We start from the raw sequence: 18,548 nt of genomic DNA on the forward strand, positions 1-18,548 counted from the left end.
AAAAGTTAAAACAATATCTGACTATGATTCAAAGATGAGATGTCCTTAAGAAACGACTCATCCTATTGTACCCTTATCAATACTTCTATTGAATAAATCTAACTCATCCAAAGATAGGGAATAACTGCCAAAGGTTATCTAAATCAATCAGATGATGACAAAACAGACAAATGTGAGACGAGATCACAAAAGAAAGAAGTTAAGAAAGAAATAGAGATTTCACTGAAAAATTATAGCAATCAAGTTTCTTCGAAATGGCATTTACAAATATAGATTTTATCATATCTATTTCTGGATTTATCTACGGCTTTTGACCTAGTGTCATATGATAAGTTGTGGAGAAAGTTGGAAGACAGGGGTGTACCGGATGAAGTAATAAATTTGTTAAAAGTTTGGTATACTAACCAAACCAATTATGTAAAATGGGCTGGCTGTCTGTCTGGGGCATATAGGTTGGAGAGCGGGGTAAGACAAGGTGGCCTGACATCGCCTACGCTCTTCAACATATATGTCAATGATCTCATTGTCGGGCTGAGTAGTATGCGTGTTGGATGTCGAATTGATGGAGTTAGCATCAACAATATAAACTATGCTGATGACATGGTACTGCTTGCCCCGACTTTGGGCGGTTTAAATCAATTGTTGTGCGTGTGTGAGTCATATGCCATGGAGCATGGGCTCATATATAATGTAAAAAAGTCGGAATACATGGTCTTTGGGGCCGCCGGTAAATGTCCTGAAACCAATCACAATATTACCCTGAACGGCATGAACATTCAACGCGTATCTAAATTTAAATACTTAGGACATATAATTGCCGAAGACCTTAAAGACGATGCCGACATTGAGAGGGAGCGTAGGGCGTTAGCAGTCAGAGGAAATATGCTGGCTCGCAGATTTTCCCGTTGTACAGAAGAGGTCAAACTCACCCTCTTTAAAGCCTACTGCCAGAATATGTACACGGGAGGTCTGTGGACTAGTCATACTAAAAAATCACTGGACGCCTTACGTGTTCAATATAACAATGTTTTTCGGATGTTGTTGGGACTGCCCCGTTACTGTAGCGCATCGGCGATGTTCGCTGAATATCAAGTAGATGGTTTTCCTGCAATTATACGGAAGAAGACCACATCGCTGATCCGCAGGGTGCGGAGTAGTCCGAATAGCATACTGACAACGTTGGCAGATAGGTATACGTCTCCTATATGGGTCTGCCTAGTGAGGAGATTGATTAGGGAAACGCACACGCCTTTGTAATCGCTCTCGCACTTTTATTGTTTCTTTTTAATTTTCATTTTATGTTTCATGTCTCTGTCGGATTTACTAACTTAGGTTAAGTTTTACTAACAAATCTATGGACTTTTGTTGTCTGAAAATAAACGATTTTTATTTTTTTATTTTTTTATTTTATTTTTTATTTTATTTTTATTTTTATTTTTTTATTTTATTTTTTTTTATTTTATATCTCTTGCGGGGTTTAAAGAGCCAATAGACTTGAAAATGCTGAAAGCTGTTTGGCTTAAGAAAGAATTGAGTTTCAAAAGGTGACAGTTTTCCAGCTCATAGCCTGCTAGAAGAATCCCAAGTAGGTACATGGGATTTACAAACGTGTAATTCTTTTATAAGGCGATGAACTAGTAACCTGCCAATAATTCTCAATTACAATTCTATCTAGCTAATCGTGGCTTTGAAATCTGGTGACTATTGGCTCTGTCTACTCCATAAGATGTGATATTTATTTGTTTATTTAACTATATTTTTCAAAATATATGAAGACCTCCATTCGTTTATAAACTTCTTGTAGAAGAATTACGATCTTATATCTCTCGCATTAGATTTATTGATGATGTTATTGAAAACCAGGTTGAATTGGTTTACGGCCATCTTATATTGTTGGCAGTTTGATTTCTTTTGCAACATGTCTCGTTATAAAATATATGGTTTACAATACTCAACATAATATGTTACGAAAATCATGCACCTACAAATGAATTGTATTATGTCATGGAAAAAAAAGAGAAAATGAAATGAGCCGTGTAGTTCCCGTCATCTATGGAAAAACGATAAGGTCCACTACATCTCTTTCCCATGGATGTCGTAAAAGGCAGCTATGAGTCTTGAAAAGACTGATAGGCCACGTTCCTCCAACCTTCTCCAATCTTTCGACCATCGCCTAAAAAAAGAATCGCACGTTTATAAGCATATCCCTAAGTCGACTTTTACGACATCCATGGTAAAGAAATGGAGTGGTCCTTCTTTTTTCTATTGGTGCTGGGAACCACACGGCTAACAATCTAAGTTTCACCAAAATTTGTTCAGTAGTTTTTGGTTTACGGCTGTTCAGGTCGCAATTATAAAGAAGTCGGTTTTAAATATTTCATAAATAGAGGCCGCCCGCGACTTCGTCCGCATGGAAACCCTATCAAACCCGCAGGAACTTCGGAATAAAAAGTTATCTACCTATATGTTATTCTGGGTCTTCAGCTACCTACACACCAAATTTCAACGTAATCGGTTCAGAAGTTTTTGCGTGAAAGAGTAACAAACATCCGTACTGACATACTCTTTGTGAGTACTTTCGCATTTAAAATATTAATAGGATGACTTTGCACATAAAAATTACTAAAATACTGCAAAAAGTTTAACTTTAGTCTTAAAAAAAGTCTAAATACCCTTCTCGGCTGCAAAATTTAATAAAGACCACAAATAGTTCTAGACAATACCTTATGAAAGATTCCTGAACACAATGGTACAGTCAACGGCAGACGAACCAGACCAGATGGCGATGGTTTATATGGATTTGTATCAGGTGAATTCGCTTCCATACATATACATATGGTCACGTCTATATCCCTTGCGGGGTAGACAGAGCCGTAGTTTTGAAAAGACTGAATGGCCACGTTCAGCTATTCGGCTTAATGATAGAATTAAGATTAAAATAGTGACAGGTTGCTAACCCATCGCCTAAAAAAGAATCCCAAGTTTGTAAGCCTTAGTCGCCTTTTACGACATCCATGGGAAAGAGATGGAGTGGTCCTATTCTTTTTTGTATTGGTGCCGGGAACCACACGGCACTTTTCGCTTCCAACTGTACATATTTCTTGTTCCTTCCGTTTGCCGGTGGAGTATTTCCTATTTAGATGCTGAGACAATAGGCATGATAGAAATGTATGGAAAGGTTTGTGAGGCTTGAAAAAAGATGAAATGTTTTGTCTAATGCGTTTTTTCCACAGTACATATTAATAGGCTTATAAACTTGGGATTCTTTTAGGCGACAGACTAGCAACCTGTCACTATTTGAATCTCAATTCTATCATTAAGCCAAACAGCTGAACAGGCCACGTTTTCATCAGTATTTTTAAGACTGTTGGCTCTGTCTACCCCGCAAGGAATATGGACGTGATTATATGTACATATTAATTTTTCATTTACTACAATAATATGAGAATCAAAACGGGAATGCCTATAGAATTTGGATTACATATGTATATACATATAGTCACGTCTATGTCCCTTGCGGGGTAGACCCAGCCAACAGTTCCCGCGGAAACGGTAATAACGAGATTTATATTTCTTTTTTCTTTCTATTTAAGTGTCGTGTGGTTCGCACCTCTATCCATCTCTTTCCCATTGATGTCTTAAGAGTCGACTAAGGGATATTATTATAAACTTGGGATTCATCGCTTTTAGACGATTCTTTGGCAACCTGTTACTATTTGAATCTCAATTCCATACAGCTAAACGTGGCCTTTCTCTTTCTTCAAGACTGTTGGCTCTGTCTTCCCCGTAAGGGATATAGACGTGATTATGTAATGCTAAATCGCCTATCATTTCCTTCACAACCGGTAGCACCCACGCCTTTTATATTTATGTAGTCACAATTGAGAATCAATGGTTGACATGAATATTGCATTAGATGGAAGATTATTATCACCGTCATTTATGACTTTTTGTTTTATTTTTTCTCATAACAATATTTATAATGATTTATATTAACTGTTAACTTTTGACGCTGAATGCCAGCACGTCTTAGATAAAATTATTATACTAGCTTTTAACCGCAGCTTCGTCCGCGTGAAAAAGCGACTAAGGGACAGGCTTTTTTTGAGCTTAGGATTCTTTTTTTTTCTTAGGCGATGGGCTACCAACCTGTCGTATTTGTATCACAATTCCATTATTTTTGCTATACAGCTGAAAGTGGCATTTAGTCTTTTCAAGACTGTAGGCTCTGTCTACCCCACAAGGGATATAGACGTGATAATATGTACGTATGTATGCTATGTAGTGTTTAGAGTTGCAATTGACATTGTTGCCAATTATTTGACCCGACGACCTCAAAGAAGATTTCATACATACATACATATGGTCACGTCTATATCCCTTGAAGGGTAGACAGAGCCAATAGTCTTGAAAAGACTGAATGGCCACGTTCAGCTATTTGGCTTAATGATAGAATTGAGATTCAAATAGTGACAGGTTGCTGGCCCATCGCCTAAAAAAGAAACCCAAGTTTGTAAGGCTATCCCTTAGTCGCCTTTTACGACATCCATGGGAAAGAGATGGAGTGGTCCTATTCTTTTTTGTATTGGTGCCGGGAACCACATGGAAAGAAGATTTAAAAATATAAAATGTAATCTTTTTCCAGGGGGGATAAAATAAAATGAATCCTGTTGCAATACGAAACCTAACATTTCAGTTCATACGACAAATACAATTTTTTCTCTACTCCAAACTAAGTTATCGCGCTTCTAAATCGTATTATTGTGTACGGCTGTGGTTCAAGATAGGAGCCACAGCGGGCTATCAATTGGGAATAATTTTGGTTGTCGTGTGGTTACCGGCACCAATACAAAAAAAAATAGGACCACTCCATCTCTTTCCCATGGATGTCGTAAAAGGCGACTGAGGTATAGGCTTATAAACTTGGGATTCTACTTTTAGGCGATGGGCTAGCAACCTGTCACTATTTGAATCTCAATTCTATCATTAAGCCAAATAGCTGAACGTGGCCGTTTAGTCTTCAAGACTGTTCGCTCTGTCTATTCCGCATAGGATATGGACGTGACGGTATGTATGTATGTATGTAATAATTTTGGGGTTATTTATATTCCTATAATTACATCTATATCCCTTACTGGGTAGACAGTCTCGCAGACCGAAGGCCACGTTCAGCTGTTTGGTTTAATGATAGAATTGAGATTCAAATAGTGACAGGTTTCTAGACCATCGCTTAAAAGAAGAATCCCAAGTTTATAAGCATATCCCTTAGTCGCTTTTGACGTGACAACGTCATATAATTCGATTGAAACGCACGCACGCACGAAAAAACATGACTCATGCGGTGTTACCTCGCTCTGAGGCGTTCCATGTTAGGCTTGAAGTGCAAGCGAGAGGGCGGAAAGCGACAAGAGAGACAATCGGCCTTCGCGTTCGGCAGCGTATACCTCCTTCTCTATATACAAACAAATCTATAAAACAAATGAAATTAAAATTTTCTTTTGAAAAATGCTAAGCCATTCCATCAGTATTTTCTTAAGACGTTGTCACGTTCAACGATCGTCAGTAAACCGACTTTATAGGCAACCGATTTTTTACGACATCCATGGGAACGAGATGGAGTGGTCCTATTTCTATTTTTTTGTGCCAGGAACCACACGGCACGATATAATATCAGTTGGGAGAATAAACAAAAAGAGGTCTCCGCTTGTGGAGAGGATGAATGAAAGCAGGTTGACTAAGCAGATATACAAGGAGAGTGTGGAGGGAAAGGTCGGAGTGTGAAGACCTAGACGAACGTATCTTGATCAAATTAAGGACGTCCTGATAAAGGGTCAGGTCAAAAGTACCCGAAACCGCCGAGCTTGCATGAAGAGAGTTATGAATGTGGATGAAGCGAAGGAAGTATGCAGAGATCGTGGCAAGTGGAATGAGGTAGACTCCTCCTACCCCTCCAGGAAAGAGGCGTGATTTTATGTATGTATGTATGTAGGTCTCCGCTTATAACTTGCATCAGTCGCTACAATTGAGCGTGTTCGCTACGAGTACATTCGGCACATCGAACTGCATTCTGGAACAGATGCAGTCTGCGACGTTATTAGATAGAGACCGGAGTAAACTAAACATGTGTCTGCGTATCAGGACTGGAAGTAGGCTTTCACAAGTTCGTAGAAGAGGTTTTCATATGTATTGATCGAATTTGTCGCATTCCTCTAGAATTGTGCGAAGTTTTGTGTACAATAGAGGAGTTATGTAAAGGAAATAAATAAATATATACGGGCAAATTACACAGATTGAGTTAGCCCCGAAGTTAGTTCGAGACTTGTGTTACGAGATACTAACTCAACGATACTGTATTTTATAATAAATACTTATATAGATAAACATCCAAGACAATATCTATCAGGCCAATCAGATAAAGTCCTTTTCTTAGGTGGTACTTAACTCGTCGCTATTTTGTAGATGGCGTTAAATTCGTAACGTTTTGTAGATAGCGCTAAATTCGGGTTATGCTGCTAAACACACAGCTGATGGTGGTCTTTCAGTCTTTTGATGACTATTGGTGCTGTCTACCCCGCAAGGAATATAAACGTGATAATATGTTGTGTTATGTTTTTAAGCATGAAACTGTGAAAAAGTGATGTGATGAGATTCTCCTTAAAAACTAGTTGTAGTTTTAAAATCTCATTTTCAAACAGCAAGGATCGTTAAAAGTTGAAGGACTCTTATCCTTCCAACAGCTATTATGTTGGGTTTTACTGGGATCAAAGCCTATGCATTTAAAGTGGGCATACTTCCAAATTCGTACATTAACATAGATTAAATGGAAGCGATTGGAGATATACATATATCTTATATATAAAATTGCCGTGTGGTTCCCGGCACCAATACAAACAAGAATACGACCACTCTATCTCTTTCCCATGGATGTCGTATAAAGCGACTGAGGGATAGGCTTACAAATTTGGCATTCTTTTTTAGGCGATGGGCTAGCAACCTGTCACAATTTAATTCTCAATTCTGTCATTAAGTCAAATAGTTGAACGTGGCCATTCAGTCTTTTCAAGACTAGTTACTGATTTTCAAGCTGTTTGGCTTAATGATAGAACTAAGATTCATGTAGTGACAGGTTGCTAGCCCATCGGTTAAAAGAAGAATCCCAAGTTTATTAGCCTATCCCTTAGTCGCCTTTTACGACATCCATGCGGAAGAGCTTAAGTAGTCCTGATTTATTCATAACAATTTTTTCTTTTTTTTTTTGTCTATGTTCGTTCTTTTTAACAGCCTTCCTTCAGTTTTAAGTCGTATCCAGTGAAAGGAATCTCATAGAAATTTTTCTCATCAGCGCCTTGTCGCTACGGATTTGGCTTCATAATGAAAATTCTTCAAAATTAACCGGCTAAGTTTCGCAACTATGAAGAATTTTGAAGGAAATTCAACTATGAAAAATATTGTAGGATATTGAAGGATAGTTCCTTGAGTAACAGTTTTCAAGTGGTTATTTTTTTCCTCATCATGGCGAGATCATCATCATCACTTAATAAAATCACATCACTACATAGTATAAAACAAAGTCGCTATTTTAGTCTGTTTGTCTGTATGCTTAAATCTTTAAAATTACGCAACGGATTTTGATGCGGTTTTTTGTAACAGGTAGAGTGATTCAAGAGGAAGGTTTTTTTGTATAATTTTTTCCGAATTTTGCACCCGGGCGAAGCCGGGGCGGGTCGCTAGTCATAAATAAAAAGTAATAAGTACACACATCTTTCATCTTTTTCTAATGGTGCCGGGAACCACACGGCAAATATTTGCAAGAAGCTAGCTAAATTTACAGGAGACAACGAGTTGAGTATAAATTATCCGGTATTTTAGTCAGCCTTTGTTAACACGCCCCGCCCAGACTGTGTTCGCTTCAATCACGCGCAGCACTAATTTGTAGGTGGGAGTTTAACTTTATAGCACAAATAAACAGAGCATAGAAGATTAACATTTATTAATATTTAAGATTCCATGCAGGATTCCGTGCTTAGCATACAAAAAAAAAATATAGTTTGAGCCGGCTGCTTGCAGATTTTGTGAGTCGATCAGTTTTTCAGTAGTTCTTTTTCTTTCTCTTTAAGTTTTTAACATAAAGATTTTATTTCACGTCTTTGTCCTTTACAGGGTAGACAGGGCCGACAATCTTGAAAACACTAGGTATAAGACTACGTTCAACTGTATGGCTATTGAGATTCAAATAGCGACAGGTTGCTAGCCAATAGCCTAAAAGAGGAATCCCAAGTTTACAATCCGAAAAAGATGGAGTGATCCTATTCTTTTTTTCTATTGTTGCCGAGAACCACACGGCCAATGTATGTATGTATTATACACACTACAATTCTCAAAAAAAACATTATAAGTAATTACATTTGAAAAAATGTGTGCTAATGCTTAAATTTTCATAATTCAATAATGTATAATGACTAAGTCATTTCTATACACTCCATATTTTAGATCAACAAGAGTAAAATTAGAGACTAAATTAAATGACATAATATTAGTTCCGATTTAGCATAAGTCCTAATTTTAAAATTATCGTCAAATCAATAGGAATTGGAAACAATTAATTTTCATAACCGTATGTCGTAAAACGCGACTAAGGGATAGGCTTATAAACTTGGGACTCCTCTTGTTAGGGCCATGGGGTAGCAACCTGTTAATATTTGAATCTCTTTTCCATCATATATAGCAGAACGCGGCCTTTAGGTCTTTTCATGACTGTCAGCTCTGTCTACGTGTCACGAATATAGACGTGACTATATGTATGTATATCTGAAAGATACATACATACATATAGTCACGTTTATATCCCTTGCGGGGTAGACAGAGCCAACAGTCCTAATGAGACTGACAGGCCACGTTCAGCTGTTTGGCTTTATGAAAGAATTGCGATTCAAATAGTGACATAATTCATAAGCCTATCCTTTAGTCGCCTCTTTCGACATCCACGGGAAATGAGATGGAGTGGCCCTATTCTTTATTTTCTATTGGTGCCGGGAACCACACTATAAAAACTACAATAATAGCAACATTTTCCCAGTAAATTCGCATAAAATGGCGAAGTGTTGTCACGTTATGAGTCTTAAAATTGATTTTACCCAAGAAACGGTCTCGTGTCGACGATAAATTGGATTTTAACGTCGTAAATATGATGCTTAAGCAGAGTGCTCGATATTCCCCTGCCTCATACGTCATATCCAGGTAACGAGGTACCATGCATCATAAATATTGTCCATAGAAAAAAATCTTCATTCATTCTTTTTTTCTATTGGCGCCGTGTGGTTCCCGGCACCAATAGAAAAAAGAATAAGACCACTCAATCTCTCTCCCATTGAATTCAAATATTTTTCTACATACATACAATCACGTCTTTATCCCTTGCGGGGTAGACAGAGCCAACAGTCTTGAAAAGACTGATGGGCCACGTTCAGCTATTTGGCTTTAAGATAAAATCGAGATTCATATAAAAAGTTACAGGTTGCTAGCCCATCGTCAACATACTCGTATAAAAAGAATCCCAAGTTTACAAGCCTAGCTCTTAGTCGCCTTTTACGACCTCCACAGGACAGAGAAGCTCCATCTCAGGACAGAGATGCTCCATCTCAGGACAGAGATGGTCCTATGATTTTTTATCAGCGCCGGGCACCACACGGCGAATGGAGGTTTACAATATAATATAATTGAAATATAATATGTATGTTATGTCTGGTCAACAAGGCCGCCCAAGGCAAATGTTTGCGAAGCGAACAATCAAGGTAATGCATCTAGCAATATGGCGGTCTAGGTACAGTTAGGTTAATAAACTGACCACTATTAGGTAGGTACTAGAACCGTGTGATTTAGATTAAAACCACACCATTTCTTTCCTATGGATGTCGTAAAAGCGATTAAGGGTTAGGATTATAAACTTGAGATTCTTCTTTTAGGCGACGGGCTAGCAACCTGTCATTTTTTGTATCATCATGAAGCAATACAGCTGAACGTGGCCTTTCAGTCTTTTGAAGACTGTTAGCTCTGTCTACCCCGCAAGGGATATAGACGAGATAACACTATCGTTGTTTCGCATTTAATTATGACGTATAGGATAGCGATATAAATTCATCAAATGAAGAAAAATAAACTTAGGCATGGTTGAATACGGTCTTGCTCACCACATTTATAATAGCCGAGCCTCCCGAGATACGTGACTCTAAATCACTGTCCCAATTTAAAAAATTAATTAATTAAAAATTATTACCTTTCCAAGCCTTGCTAATTTGGTATATATTGTACATATTTTATGTAAGTTTATTATTTTGTATATATATGTAATTTAATATTTAATATATTTTATATATGTACTTATTTGTTTATGTATGTCTATCATTAGTTGTGTGAGTGGAGTACACGCCTGTCACCCTTTCCATTATGTTTCCTATCTCGGGTCTGCTGGAAGAGATTTCTTTTGAAATAAGCAGAACCTTTGTAATTTTGTTTCTTGTGTTTATCAGTCTCGATGTTTTCTGTGTACATAAATTAGTAAATAAATAAATAGAATAGAATAAATTTATTTTCAAAATTGGATACAAGGTATCACATATTGACGTCACATCACTTAAATCTAATTGAGTTAGCCTCGAAGTAAGTTCGACACTTGTGTTACGAGATACTAACTAACTCAACGATACAATATTTTATAATAAATACTTATATAAATAAACATCCAAGACCCAGGCCAAACAGAAAAAGTTCTTTTCCCATTATGCCCTGGCCGGGATTCGTACCCGGGACCTTCGGTGTCACAAAACAAGCGTACTACCGCTACGCCACAGAGGCCGTCGTAATTAAATAAATATAGTAAGCAAAATACATTACTGTTTTTTTTTCTTAACTCACCCAAAACTTTAGATTTTTTTCAATGTACTATCTGGCGACTAACAACGTTATGCAGTAGTAAAATTTTTAATGCACTGAAGCGTCTCTGTCAAAATTAAATTGACCATAGATAACAAACAAAAACGAATGAATGAAATAAAAAAAACAACAATACAATCTGTGTCACATAGTCGAAATTACGCAATAGATTTTTTGAAATTGCACAAACGCAGCTATTTTTAGGATTCAGTGAGTCAAAGGTTGTCTGTGGAATCCACTGAACGTGTGTTTTTTTATCGACATTCGAATTAATTACGTCTATATTCCTTACGGGGTGGGTAGACAGAACTAACATTCTGTAAGAGACTGGGAGCCTACCTTAGTTAACCTGAATGGAATTATCTAAGAAAAAGACTTAAAATATCCACATGGTGTTTCGCTCCAGAGGGAATTATATTTGAAGATTTAATACTAAAGAACGCCCGCGGATCTGTATTTAGCGAAAGATCCTGTTGATTTCAGTTCCTGTGGGAATTTTTAGAAATCCTTCCTTAAAATAGGTACTATTATTTTCTAAATACTCTCTCTCTACTCTCGGTCGGTGGGGTCAGAATTTGGCATTACATCACACTTTTACTACAATTTATTACCCTTTTCTAAAGGTAGTAAAATATTTCGATTCAAATCTTGTTCATGTGGGTATTGTAGATATCCGACGTAATGATAAAGTTTGTCTCAAAGGCACAGGTTCAAATACCCGAGGTGGTATTTGTACCAATAACTATTGTCGAAGTTACGTACATTAGTTTTAATACTAACCGATGATCTTACGCTGAGGGAAAATATCGTGACTATTTTCGAAGTTATGTACATTGGTTTGAATACTAACCGATTTATTACGGTGAGGGAAAACATCGTGAGGAAACCTGCACTGCAGGCAACTGTATGTGTAACCATGGATCCAATATGGGTTAGGTTTTAGAAATCATGTTGTCCCTAGGTACTAACATAGTTTGTAAGCATTACTAATACAAATGAGTTCTTGTTACTTATATAAATAAAATTCATTCATTCATTCATTTACCTACAAAGGTTGCGGAGGTCAGATGGGAACCGCTTCGTGTAAAAACCTGACTCACTCAATCTAGGATCCATGGCCAAAAGCATACCCCTGCTTCTTCTCCAGAGAGATTAGGATGCAACCAGGACTAAAAGCCAGGAGGAAGAAGACAAATATTGACAAACAAGATTTGCAAGATCTGACATATCGTGAGCGAGGATGGGTTCCGTGGCAAATCCGACTCGCGCTTGCCCAATTTTCAATGCAGATACGGTCTGACGCATTCAAGGATGGCACAATTTTTTTGTTCAATATCATTTATATTGACCATTCAACCAGTAAGAAGGTCAGTTTGTTGTGTCAAATGAAATCGAGTCATATCGTCTAGATAACTTGATAGTCGTGCACGAATTCTGATAATATTATTTGAAAATGTCAAAGTGTGAAAATTTTGTGATTATATTCTTTGGGCTGATAGCCCTGGCGGCTGGTATTTTCATAACGAAAGGTAAGATTATTTATAACATAAATACGTACAATATCTTCCCGATAAATGTTGTAAAAGGCGACCAAGGGATAAGCTTATAAACTTGGGATTCCTCTTGTAGGCGATGGGCTTACTCTGTCACTGTTTGAATCTCTATTCTATCATAAAGCTATACGGCTGAATGTAGCCTTTCAAAATTTCATGAGAATCGGTCAAGTCGTTTCAGATGAGCACGGGAACGAACATTGTGTCACGAGAATTTTATATATAACATTTTAATAAAGTAGGCTTAGCGAACGACGACGCAAAAATTATTTCGACGAAAAATGTATCGTCGAACTAATCCTAGGAGAACCATCGGAGAACACTTCCAACCTAGGCTTTCACTTGGTCAGTCAGTCAAATAATTCCGGGAAATCCGTGGGTAAGTTGACTATGACGCTGACTAGCCTCCTGTCCCGGCACAAAGTGGCCATCATGCAGTCCCCGCCCGGAAAAGATCGCACGTAACCTTTCCTAAAAAAAAAGAAAACAATTGATACATACATACCTATGGTCACGTCTATATCCCTTGCGGGGTAGACAGAGCCAACAGTCTTGAAAAGACTGAATGGCCACGTTCAGCTGATAGAATTGATATTTAAATATTTCTTAGTCGCCCTTTAAGACATCCATGGGAAAGAGATGGAGTAGTCCTATTCTTTTTTCTATAGGTGCAGGAACCACATAAATAAAAAAAAACAATTGATGTGTATAAAAAAAAGGGAATAAAGGGGAATGGCAATAAACTTGGTATTCTTCTTTTTGGCGTTGGGCCATTAACCTGTCATACATACATACATATTTTTATTTTTTTATATATTTATGTACATCAAGAAAAATAAGAATTAAACTTATAATATAGAGAAATTTAGTACAAGGGCATTAGGTACTTATTTCTAAAGAAATTTCATACATATCTACATATAATCACGTCTATATCCCTAATATAGACAGAGCCAACAGTCTTGAAAAGACTGAAAGGCCACGTTCAGCTGTTTGGCTTCATGGTAGAATTGAGATTCAAACAGGTTGCTAGTCCATCGCCTAAAAAAAGAATCTCAAAATATCGACTAGTCGCCGTGTGGTTCCCGACACCATTAAAAAAAAAAGACCACTCCCTCTCTATAGGAAATATGCTGAAAATAATAAAATATTTGCACGCTCAACACAGACTGTCATTTATTTTTCTTATTTTAAATTACAAAATGTTTGTCCTTTACAAAGGAGTTCGGAACACTCTAAGGAGTTCGTAACACTCTCATTCCCATGAATGTACACATACTTACTTGCAAAAGCAACCAGATTTGCAGTGCATCAATCTCTTTGGTCCGGTTGCGATTCTCGATATTCTCTTTTCGGATTGCCAACAACTCGACTCGTCATTAAATGCGCATGCGACGTGAATCTCCCTACGAGGGCACTTTGTTCCTTTAAAATAAATAAATATATACGGGACAAATTACACTGATTGAGTTAGCCCCGGAGTAAGTTCGAAACTTGTGTTGCGAGATACTAACTCAACGATACTATATTTTATAATAAATACTTATATACACACCACAGAGGCCGTCAATCGTTGAAGTAATCACTATGTGTAATTTTAAAGGAACTGCCTCTGTGGCGCAGCGGTAGTACGCTTGTCTGTGACACCGGAGGTCCCGGGTTCGAATCCCGGCCAGGGCATGATGAGAAAAGAACTTTTTCTGATTGCCCTGGGTCTTGGATGTTTATCTATCTAAGTATTTATTATGAAATATAGTATCGTCGAGTTAGTATCTCGTAACGCAAGTCTCGAACTTACTTCGAGGCTAACTCAATCTGTGTAATTTGTCCCGTATATATTTAGATATTATTTATTAGTGACATCTCTAAATTCAAAATTCAAGTGGGATACTTCATAGCACTTAATAATTTTCGTACCTTTTGGTTTCAAAACATTGGTTGATGTCAAATAAATAAATAAAAACTAAGTTTACTGCCGCTTCCAAAGCGTCAGTGCAGAAGAATTAATTACTATCTGTCGTGTTACCGGCACCAATAAAAAAAGAATAGGACCGCTCAATCTCGTTCCCATGGATGTCGTAATAGGTGACTAAGGGATAGGCTTATAAACTTAGTATTCTTCTTTTAGGCGACGGGCTTGCAACCTATCATTATTTGTATCTCAATCCAAAGACAAACAGCTGAACTTTGCCTATCCATCTTTTCAAGACTGTTGGCTCTGTCTACCCTGTAAGGGGTAAAGACGTGATTAAATGTATGCATGTAGTATTGCTTAGGGTCTTCTTCGTATACTTACTAAGTAAAACGCTGTCACTGATCCCAATAATACAAAACAGTAAAACGCAAAATTTCATTTCCTTAAAAAAAATAACGATTTTTTGTTGCGTCTTACCCGAAGGCTGTTCTTTGGCCTAATAAAAGTCAGTGAAGTGTGTAATTGGCTATTTTTCTTGTTAATTTTATAATTAATCAAGTTAATTGACTTGAATTGTAATACCTAAGCATTTACTGACTAAATGAAAGATTATAATTACGTTGTTAATTTTAAAATGTGATGTTTATTGTACAAACCACAGATATTGATAAATTACATACTAACTTTCAGTCAGCTGCCCCGTAGCTTAGCACGCGCTACGCGATTTTTATCGCGCGATATACTATCGCTATCCCGTTTCATGTCATAAAGAATAGCAATATAAGTATAAATAAGAAGAGAAGAATAAAAGAATAGGACCACTCCATCTCGTTCCCATGGATGACGTAAAAGGCGACTAAGGGATAGCCGTATAAACTTGGGATTCTTCTTTAAGGCGATGGGCTAGCAACCCGTCAATATTTGAATCTCAATTCTATCATTAAACCAAACAGTTGAACGTGGCCTGAACCATCAGTCTTTTAAAGACTGTTGGCTCTGTCTACCCCGTAAGGGATAAAGACGTGATCATATGTATATCGTCCTTTTCTTTTTTGTACTGGTGCCGGAAACCACACGGCACTTCTGGTGCCTGGAACCACACGGCACATCTTTGTTTATGTCTTTACAATATCTCAGCCTCTGTGGCGCAGCGGTAGTGCGCTTGTCTGTGTCACCGGTGGTCCCGGGTTCTAATCCCGGCCAGGGCATGATGAGAAACGAACTTTCTCTGATTGGCCTGGGTCTTTAATGTTTATCTATATAAGTAAGTATTTATTATAAAATATAGTATCGTTGAGTTAGTATCTCGTAACACAAGTTTCGAACTTACTTCGAGGCTAACTCAATCTGTGTAATTTGTCCCGTTCCTATATAATCATTTATTTATATCAATACCTTGTTTCAGATGAGTGCCCAGCAAACGAGGAGTACCTGCTCTGCGGCTCTGCCTGTCCCTTCAACTGCACAGATCCTAAAGGACCAGTGACATGTTCAGACGACTGTGTTGAAGGGTGCTTTTGCAAGACCGGCTTTTTGAGGGACGTGAACGGAACATGTGTTAATGCTGACCAATGTATTGGTGGTAAGTTTAGGCGTTTGGACATCAACCTGTCATACATACAATTTTTTTTATTTGCATCAAGGAAAATAAGAATAAAACTTAACTTAAAGTGCAAGGGCACTACTTATTTATAGATAAATTTTATACATACATATAATCACGTCTATATCCCTTGCGGGGTAGACAGAGACAACAGATTTGAAAAGACTGACAGGACAGTCCATATTCACGTTTTTGGCTTGATGATAATAATGAGATTCAAATAGTGACAGGTTGCTAGCCCATCGCCTCAAAAAAGGAATCCCAAGTTATCCCTTAGTCGCCTTTTACGACATCCATGGGAAAGAGATGCTCAGAGCTTGTCATCAAATTAAATCGTTTTCATACATACATACATAAAATCACGCCTCTTTCCCGGAGGGGTAGGCAGAGACTACCTCTTTACCTAATCGTTATCATCAGATAAAAACCCGGTTTGCGGAGCCGATGAGGAGTTCCTCTCATGCGGCACCGCTTGCCCTGGTACCTGCGCCAACCCTGACCCCCTCGTTTGTGGACTAGCATGCAGCATGGGTTGCTTCTGCAAGTCTGGATATGTCAGGGATGAGGCCAGCGACACTTGTGTCACATTGGACAAATGTCCACCAGGTGAGACCTTTGAGTGAGTGCCGTGTGGTTCCCGGCACCAATACAAAAAAGAATAGGGCCACTCCATCTCTTTCCCATGGATGTCGTAAAAGGCTACTAAGGGATAGGCTTACAAACTTGGAGATTCTTTTTTTGTATGTAAAATTTTTGATATTTTTATACAGATTTACGTTACATATAATATAGTCACGTTTATATCTTTTGCGGGGTAGACAGAGCCAATTGCCTCTAAAAGACCGAAATGCCACGCTCAGCTGTTTGGCTCAATGATAGAATTGAGATTCAATTAATGACAGGTTGCTAGCTCATCGCCTAAAAAACAATCCCAAATACAAGTAGGTAGATAAGCATATCCCGTAGTCGTCTTTTACGGTATCCATGGGAAAGAGATGCACTGGTCCTATTCTTATTTCTTTTGATGCCGGGAACCACACGGCTGCTTACAACACTCCAATATTTTGTAACTCCAAAAAATGTGTTCCTTACAATCATTATAAACATATTTGAGACTAGCTGTGCCCGCAACTTCGTCCGCGTGGAATAGTTATTTTGGGCATCATTGAAGCCCTCAAGGATGAATAATTTTCCCGTTTTTTTTTTTCATTTTCCATTATTTCTTTGCTTATAGTTGCATCGTGATGTTATATAGCCTAAAGTCTTCCTCGACAAATGGTCTATTCAACGCAATCGAATTTTCAATTCGAACCAGTAGTTCTTGAGATTAGCGCGTTCAAACAAACAAACTCTTCAGCTGTATAATATTAGTATAGATGGCTTCACTGTCTGTGGAGATCGGACCTTAGGGCTACACCAACAGTCAGTCTACTACCAAATTACTGCTTACCATAGTAACTAACTAACTATAGCCAACATATTTTATCTTTCAGAACAATGCTTCAACAAAAACGAAGTCTACGACATTTGCAAAGCCAACTGTGAACCATCTTGTTCTGATCCAGAGCCAATTTGCACTCAAATCTGCCAAGGGGGGTGCATTTGCTCATCTGGGTTACTTCGCAATGATAATGGAGACTGTGTGAGTGTTGATAAGTGCCCTAAAGGTAACAGCACCGACCCTGGATTATTGGGAAGGTACCTCAATGTGATCAATAGAATTATCAACTTGTCTAGTGTGAACGGAGCGAATTGAGTTAAGATTAACTACTCGAAGATTTAGTACCTGGTTGACCGAGCTTTGCTCTACCAGAGATGGCGCTGATATAGTTTCATAAAACGCGGCTTTTAAAATGTTTATATATCTTGGGAACCGAGCTTTTCTCGAACCTAGGACCTTGATAAATCGATTCCTTGAGCCGTAAAGCCCCTAATCTGTAACTTTCATGAAAATCGTTGGAGCCGGTTTCGAGATCCTGATTATATATATACAAGAATTGCTCGTTTAAATATATTAGATAGATTAGATTAATACATTATTTTGTTAGTAATAATCTATTTTAGATACATAGGTATATAATTTAAGTAAGTCCTCCTTCGGCCCAGTACCAAGGACGCTTTTCTGAGCTATGTACATTAGTTTGAGTGGTAACCGATGCTATTACGATGAGGGAAAACATCGTGAGGAAACCTTCATATTCAGGCAAGTGAATGTGTAACCATATTTATATTATATGTGTAAAACATGTAAAATGTGTAAAACAAATATTATTTGTCTTCATTGCATGTTGTAATTCATATCAATCAATAAATATATTTTAGTTATACTTTGGAAATAAGTTAGAACTTTATGTTCACGAATAAGTTTACAATAATATATAGAGACAAGTAACAACTAATTTAGAATTTAAGGCTCATTATAATTTTATTTCTAATATTATCCAGTAAAATATTGTAAATACTTTTAAACAAAGGGCTGAAAATAAATATTATGAAATGAACCTTTCTTTTACTAAAACTATTCTTCTATATTCACGCTATAATTATT

At 37.6% G+C, this 18,548-nt stretch overlaps 1 protein-coding gene across 2 annotated transcripts; it reads left to right on the top strand.

Moving 5' to 3' along the window:
- The first annotated feature begins 12,342 nt into the window (after window positions 1–12,342).
- LOC106140949 (serine protease inhibitor swm-1-like) lies at window positions 12,343–18,471 on the top strand. Of its 2 annotated transcripts, XM_060948990.1 has the most exons (4): window positions 12,343–12,458; window positions 15,803–15,979; window positions 16,421–16,606; window positions 17,494–18,471. In XM_060948990.1, exons 1-4 carry the CDS (start codon window positions 12,383–12,385, stop codon window positions 17,754–17,756), a joined length of 702 nt encoding a protein of 233 aa, XP_060804973.1. In that variant the 5' UTR covers window positions 12,343–12,382; the 3' UTR covers window positions 17,757–18,471. The 2 variants fall into 2 exon arrangements, with proteins under 2 accessions (XP_060804973.1, XP_060804974.1); XM_060948991.1 differs by lacking the exon at window positions 16,421–16,606.
- The last annotated feature ends 77 nt before the right edge of the window (window positions 18,472–18,548 follow it).

The sequence above is a fragment of the Amyelois transitella genome, chromosome 17, assembly GCF_032362555.1.
Source record: "Amyelois transitella isolate CPQ chromosome 17, ilAmyTran1.1, whole genome shotgun sequence".
Taxonomy (NCBI): Eukaryota; Metazoa; Arthropoda; class Insecta; order Lepidoptera; family Pyralidae; genus Amyelois; species Amyelois transitella.

Coding starts and splice junctions, on each gene's coding strand:
- LOC106140949 (XM_060948990.1), top strand. CDS start 12,383: ATGTCAAAGTGTGAAAATTTTGTGATTATATTCTTTGGGCTGATAGCC. Junction 15,980..16,420: donor TGCTGACCAATGTATTGGTG/GTAAGTTTAGGC, acceptor CGTTATCATCAG/ATAAAAACCCGGTTTGCGGA. Junction 16,607..17,493: donor ATTGGACAAATGTCCACCAG/GTGAGACCTTTG, acceptor TTTATCTTTCAG/AACAATGCTTCAACAAAAAC.